This window comes from Gopherus flavomarginatus, chromosome 7, assembly GCF_025201925.1.
Source record: "Gopherus flavomarginatus isolate rGopFla2 chromosome 7, rGopFla2.mat.asm, whole genome shotgun sequence".
Taxonomy (NCBI): Eukaryota; Metazoa; Chordata; order Testudines; family Testudinidae; genus Gopherus; species Gopherus flavomarginatus.
In genome coordinates, this window is record NC_066623.1 from 11,027,795 (window position 1) to 11,034,451 (window position 6,657).

Consider the following 6,657-nt stretch of genomic DNA (forward strand, 5'->3'; position numbering starts at 1 on the left):
ATTGAAGTGAGGGATTGCTAAGGGGAGCTGGCAGCCAGCCAGCAGCTAATGGCAGTATATAAGTAATTTGATGAAAAAGAATTAACATGCTAATTGTCAGGCTGTAGAGGGTGCTGCGGACTATGTAGGAAAAAAAAGACATTTTCTTATTTACCCTAGAGAGACCCATTTTAATAACAAAAGTCCAAGGAAGAGAGAGAGAGAGAGAGAGAGAGACTGATGCAATTTAGGTTTGCTTTGTTTCCCTCCCCTTATCTCTAGCTTTACACCCAGAGCCTTGAAACTCATGAGGATCTATCATGAGATCTCTTCCCTTTTAGCATCAAGTCACTGCAAGATATCACAGGCTCCAGAAGCATTCAGCACCACTGTGTAATTCTTCCCTTCACATAGTAGCAAGTGACGCTGTAGTGGAGTGTCTGTTTAAAGGGAAAAGTCACGTTTGACATATTTATGCCCAGATCCCAGTTCCAGCTAACAGCTTAGCTGGAGCAGGGGTGAGGAAGAGGCATCAAAAGAACTAAGAACTTATTTTTGTTTTAAACAAAGGAGGCTTTTCTTTTTCTTTAAAGCAACTGAAAAAGCTGATCCAGAAAGCGAAAGCTTCTCAGTGCTAGCTGCACAGTGCACAGTGAACAGATCAAGAAAGTCAACTAATGCTACACAAAACCAGCATTCCAGCAGTGAGGAGTCCCCAGAGGGAGGGAATTGCAACTGGGAATTCAACTAGATGTCAAAGAGGAAGCTGCTTCTTTTGGTGGACGTGGATCTTATTTAACACTGGATTTGTGTGCATCGCTCTTCAGATAACCACCTGGAAATCTGTTGTGCCTTCCCTTCAAAACAAGCAAGTGCTGCTATACAAAGCATTTCTTCTTCTCTGTTTGGCTTACAGTACAGGGTTTTGTTAAAGAGGAGAGTCTTTTTTTCTATGAACGGCAGGCTGCCACATTCCACTCCCAGGAAAATTAAGAAGATCCTGTCAACTCATCCTAGATAATCAGTTCAGTTCACACAGAAGACCCAATCCATTTGGCATAAACCCTGGTTTTGTTTGAGAGAACAAGTGCCCAAACAAGAGGTATATATATATATATATATATATATATATATATATATATATATATACATTTTTTTCTGATTACTATTTAAGGATTATTAATGATGTAAATGTGATCCAGGGAGACTGAAAGAAGCAAACTCACTGAGCCATGTAAGTGAACTGAATTGCTGCATGTACGTTTATACAGTATGTGGCTGGATTTCAGCCCGTTACAAATGGGAACGGTCCTTTTCCACACCAAAGACTGACACTTTTACTCTCTTCTGATACACCTACAGGGGAAGACAATTTAAGCAAGAACATGTATAGTGAATTGTTAAATTCAACCAGTGCCACTGAAGCTCACCTAATCATTCAGACCAACACACCCTACCTGAACAGCACACAGAGACCAGTAAGCTCCTCCGCGTTTTATATGTCAACAGCCAGGGTGTTAAAAGAAGGGGAAATAAATAAGCCAGATCTGGTGACTTACGTTGTTCTGTTTTTCTTCCTGCTTTTGACTGTGATAATAATTGTGCTCTTTATTAACTGTCAGTTGAAAAATTCTTTTTTTGCTACTCTACCTTATGATAGATCACTCAGAGAAACAAGGAGTACATGGAGGACACAAGCTGTCTAAAGCCAGAAAGAGGAAGCCTTGTTTAATACAGTTTTGCTTTGATATATAGCAGTAGCATGAGCCAGAAAACTTGTGCAATAAAATGTTATTTCCTTACGCTGTTAAGTGGATCCAATCCCCTTTCAAATAATATTTGGAGTCTCGGTATTAAGAGAAAAAAAATCTGTGCAGGGAAAAAATATTGCTGAATGTATATTAGAGTAGATGTAAATAAAAAGTCCTTTTATGAATTAAAAAGATAAAGCATTGTTATGGTTAATTTCTGTACAGAGATACATACAAAAGAAATGCATTGCAGATAGTAGAAACCTCTGTTTAACTCTATATGTATGCAAATTTCATCACTGACCCATTCAATCAAGGTACAATGGCATTTGCCTTGACAATAATCTCTAATTTGTGCATCTGGTGGAACTGTAGCCTGTATTTGGGAAATCATGGCATCAAATGTAGAAATGTTAAAATATTTACTTGAGGGCCACAATGAGGAAATCAATTTACTTTACAGACCCATTTTGCTTTATTGTTACCAGAAACATGTGGCAACATAATGGAAGATATTTCTGGTAAACATCATAAGCCAAACATGCTTCTAGTTTTATTTAGCATCTCTTCTGTGATTCTGTTAACCAGCATTCTTGACGTTCTAGTGCAGTGATACTCCGACCTCTGTGGCTCAGGAGCCAAATTAGTGATCAACATTATCCAAAAGCTCCACGGTTGGGGTGAATTCATTGTTTCATTTGCTATAGTACTATTCATATTTAAATGGTATGAGAGGGGAAATACTTAGTTTTATACATATTATTCCCACAGCAAATAAGTTATTAACTTAGTGGAAGTGCGTAACTTAATTGGTTAATAACATAGTAAAACATCCAGATTGGTAAATAACTTAGATTGGTTAATAATTCAATCACAGTGTTGTAATATCATGTGCTGCTAAGAGCAGCAGGAGACACCTTAAAGAGCCACTTGTGGCTCGCGAGCCACAGTCTGAGTATCACTGTCAGATTTTCAGGCCTCAGTTCTGCCAAATGGACCACTTAAGAATGAGGTAACTTGGTTAAAACTTTCTTGAGCAACACCAACAAACACAGCATTAACCAAAGTAGCAACCCAAAAGGATCATTAGGGGTGGGAAAATGCCACTGTGGCATGGAAACTAATTATGAGAGGATAACATCAGTCCCATTTCAGTGCAAACAAAATGAGTACCAAATTGAAAAGCGGGAATCACAATTTTATAAGAATGGTTTCTTTTATGCTCACAATTATTTTCATCCCATGCTTTTGGTATATTGCTGGAAAAATTAGAAGCATGGATGGAGGATGGTGCCATTTACTCAGCAGTGGTCACTGGTGACAAATTTAAATTGCACTTAATTAGCAATGAAGCGCTGTTATAAGAGCTGCATGAAAATGTTTGTTTAAACTTACTAATTGACTTGATTCTTTACGTGTACAAAAATGTGATTTACTACAGAGCTGCATACTTCTATTCTGTAATCCAAGTTTTGCAGAGGAAGAACTGCACAGTGACTGATATGCATTGTCATTCTATTTAATAGTCAAAGAATGTCCCATACCTAGTGGTTCACCAAGGGCGAGGCTGTAGGTATACAGGTGTATGTATATAGACACATACACAGAAGGCCAGATTCTACTCTTAGTGACACTGGTACAATCCAAGTGAAACAAATAGGATTCAGTTGGTGTCACCAAGAGCAAACGTTGTACCTATGTTTCAGTTCATTAACATAGTGGGAATGCTGTCTGTATGTAACTTCTTTTAAAGCCAACTGGAAAAAGTTTACAAACAGATCACATACACACACGCAGTGAGCTGATATAGACACAACCATGTGTGTGTGTGTGTGTAACCTGTTTTTAAGCTCTCTTACCTTACAAGAAATGTTACCATTGACAAATCAACTCTCCTTTTATGCTCTCATAGTAGCGAACACTTTATGCTTTTATCAGAGAGAAGAACAAAACTACCATATAACTAGGTCTGACTTTTTTCACCAGGAGCAATTCTGATCTCAAGTAAACCAGTTTAACACTAGTGTAACTCCAAGGACTCATTCGAGTATAAATGCAGCGTTTACATGGGAGCTGCATTTAGCTCAACACATCTAAATGTAAGAGTTAGAAGATTAAGTAATCAAACTAGGCAATAAATGGCTTTTGAACAATGACAGTGTGTTTCAAATAATCACAAATAACAAGTTTGGTCTAAGAATTTCCATTGGCACAACAATTACGACTTTTTAAAGTGTGTTTTGCATTGTACTGTAATTCATTTGTATTAAAATATTCCATCACACAAGAAAAACCACAGCAGAATCCTATTTTTAAAGGGTTAATGACAAGAGGAGGGTCATCAAAAGAATATGGCACGCTTACAATGATATTTACAATGGCACTTGGTAGCAACAACAGATTATTGAATGTCTGAATTTTTCTTACCAGCCCCCAAAGATGCTACACATCTCGGGTTTGTTAATGCAATTTTAACAAATGGAGGGGAGAGATCAGATATAGTCTCTTTTATTAAACCCAAAATGTTGACAGCAAGGCCACAGACAGAGGACAACAAAGGATTATTTAGAAGCATTCTTGACCATGAATTCAGTTTTCTTATGTCAGCCCATGACTCCTGTTAAGCATGATAGTAAATATTCCTTGTGCAAGTTTTTCGCACTTACCTCACTAAAAAAAAGCATATGTATAGTATTTGTGTATGTACTATGGCCTCCTATCGAATTGCTGAATGGTGGCAACACAATTTCAACTTCTCTGCAAAGGAGATTATACTTTGCATCAAAGAGCGGTTACTACTGTAAAAAGGACATGACTTTCTGTACTTAATAACCATCTGAACTCTGACACAAATTCTGTAATAATGAATAGGGCCCTGATTCCGAGAGGCACTTAAGCAGATGCTTAACTTTAAGTATGTGAACACTGGAAAGCTGCAGCTGGTGCAGAATGCTGCAGTCTGCATTTTAAGTGGAGTTACATATTGGCAGCACATTGGACCAGCACTCCCTGATCTCTGCACTTGCTTCCAAAAAGCTTCTGGGTTAATTTCCAGCTGTTGGTTTTAATCTCTACAGCTTAGAACCTCCTTACCTGACCAACTGGCTCTTGCCTTGTGACACAGCTCGGATCGGCGACTGTGCTCGGGCTGGATAGTCAAGATGGAGCTGCCGCCAGTATGATCGTTGCAGGAGGCCTTTAGTTTTGGAGCTTGGTCTATCAGAGCCCAAGTTCGTTAGCATTCTAAGCAATTCCCATTTTTCTTCTCTCTTTCTAAGGCCGTTGAGGAGTGGCTGAGCTGAGGTGGGCACATGTGGAGTCACTTCTTCTGCATTGCTGTATGATTTTGATTCATGGGATCTATGCTTACAGAATAGGATGGGCACTTATACCTGTTATGAATTTAAAATAAATACCCATTTGCCCGTCTAATTAGCCCTGAATTAGCAACCAGCCTAGGAGCAGTTTGGTGTTTACCTTCAAAGACCCTCCCCCTCCTTTATTTATTTATTTTTAAGAAAATATGCAGCGTATTTGCCTAATGATGGGATAATTGTGTGAAAGAGCCATTGTGATTTACACCTGGAAGAAAAGATTCTTCCAAAGGACTCATAAACCTGTCATTAAAATAAAATACGTAGCCAGGCAGCAGGCTAGGGATAAAAGACAACAGCTCAGTATTTCAGTTACATGTGAGAAGGCTGTTAAATGTGGTGCCTGTGTCTATAAATCCAAGGGCTAAACTGAGTTGTGTGATCATACACTTGGAATGGATGTTAACCTTCCATAGCCACAGCAATTTTTAATTGCATCACTTCTTCTGGGATTTCATCTTTACTGTATTCTAAGGAAAGGAAATGCCAGGTCCCCAATCACCACTTCAAAATGGGAACTGTAGAGATATAGGCTTCTCCAGTTTAATTTTCATGACTAAAAAGGGACTTTTGTAAATAATGTAGAGCCTGAGACTATTGAAAATAGCCAAGTTTAGTCACTTGTGAATTGTGTCACTTAGGGGTTGTTTCTGGGCTTCCATGTTTACAAAAGCAGGTTTCAATGAATAGCAGCTGGAGAGGCTGAATAGGATGAAGAGCCCTGATTTCCTGCAGCGACATATTGTACAGTGGGACTCGATATTTATATAGGAGTGGGTGGATTGATCTAAACACAATTGAAGTGTTGGGGGGAGATGCTGTTTTGATGAAAACGTTTTTCATGAACCTTTAGAAAACTTATAGCTTTAAAGGGTTGGTATTTGGAAGCACATTCAACCTAGAAACATGGCCAAATAAATCCGTCTGAAAAGGTGCAAGGGAGACCTGATTGGATTGTGAATGCTCTGGGGCTTCATTTCCCCCCACCCCCTTTCTGAAATTAATTATTGCATATTACAAAGTAATTTACAAGTTGCAGGCTTATGCAAAGAAATTTATGGGAAGTTGATTTAACATGCATAAGTACACACACAGAGTGCACCCTACAAAACATCTTAGGGAGAAGGTTATCATCACCTTTACCCCTTCCTTGCAACTGGTTCGTTTTCCATTTCTATCTTCGTTGCAATAGCAGGAATTTCTCTATCTGTGTTTCCTGGTATGGGAACAGGAAGTGGCGTTAGCAATCATTAGCAAACATTCTCTGAACATATGGTCTGTTCACTCCTAGGGTTACATTTCGCTTAGCATTTGTTGGATCTGCATCTGTTATTGGAAGCTTAAGGAGATGTTTTTTCCCCATTGTCTTCATAATAAGATCATTTTTAGAGCAGCAATGAACTGTTCACCGGAGATTTGAAATCTACTAAAAAAGCCCCAAGACTTAATCCGTTATTTGGCTTTTAGAGGCTATAATATCTGCTTCATTTTACCTTGCAGTAACTTTAAAATCTCTACTCCAAAGCTATATCCAACTAATCTTCCCACTCCAG

General features: G+C 38.6%; 1 protein-coding gene across 2 annotated transcripts; it reads left to right on the forward strand.

Annotated features, from left to right (window-relative positions):
- The first annotated feature begins 339 nt into the window (after positions 1–339).
- On the forward strand, positions 340–3,496 carry SMIM32 (small integral membrane protein 32). Of its 2 annotated transcripts, none has more exons than XM_050962271.1 (2): positions 340–1,081; positions 1,342–3,496. In XM_050962271.1, the coding sequence occupies exon 2, from the start codon at positions 1,365–1,367 to the stop codon at positions 1,683–1,685; it is 321 nt and encodes a 106-aa protein (XP_050818228.1). In that variant the 5' UTR covers positions 340–1,081; positions 1,342–1,364; the 3' UTR covers positions 1,686–3,496. The 2 variants fall into 2 exon arrangements, with proteins under 2 accessions (XP_050818228.1, XP_050818227.1); XM_050962270.1 differs by lacking the exon at positions 340–1,081 and adding an exon at positions 1,107–1,213.
- The last annotated feature ends 3,161 nt before the right edge of the window (positions 3,497–6,657 follow it).

Coding starts and splice junctions, on each gene's coding strand:
- SMIM32 (XM_050962271.1), top strand. CDS start 1,365: ATGTATAGTGAATTGTTAAATTCAACCAGTGCCACTGAAGCTCACCTA.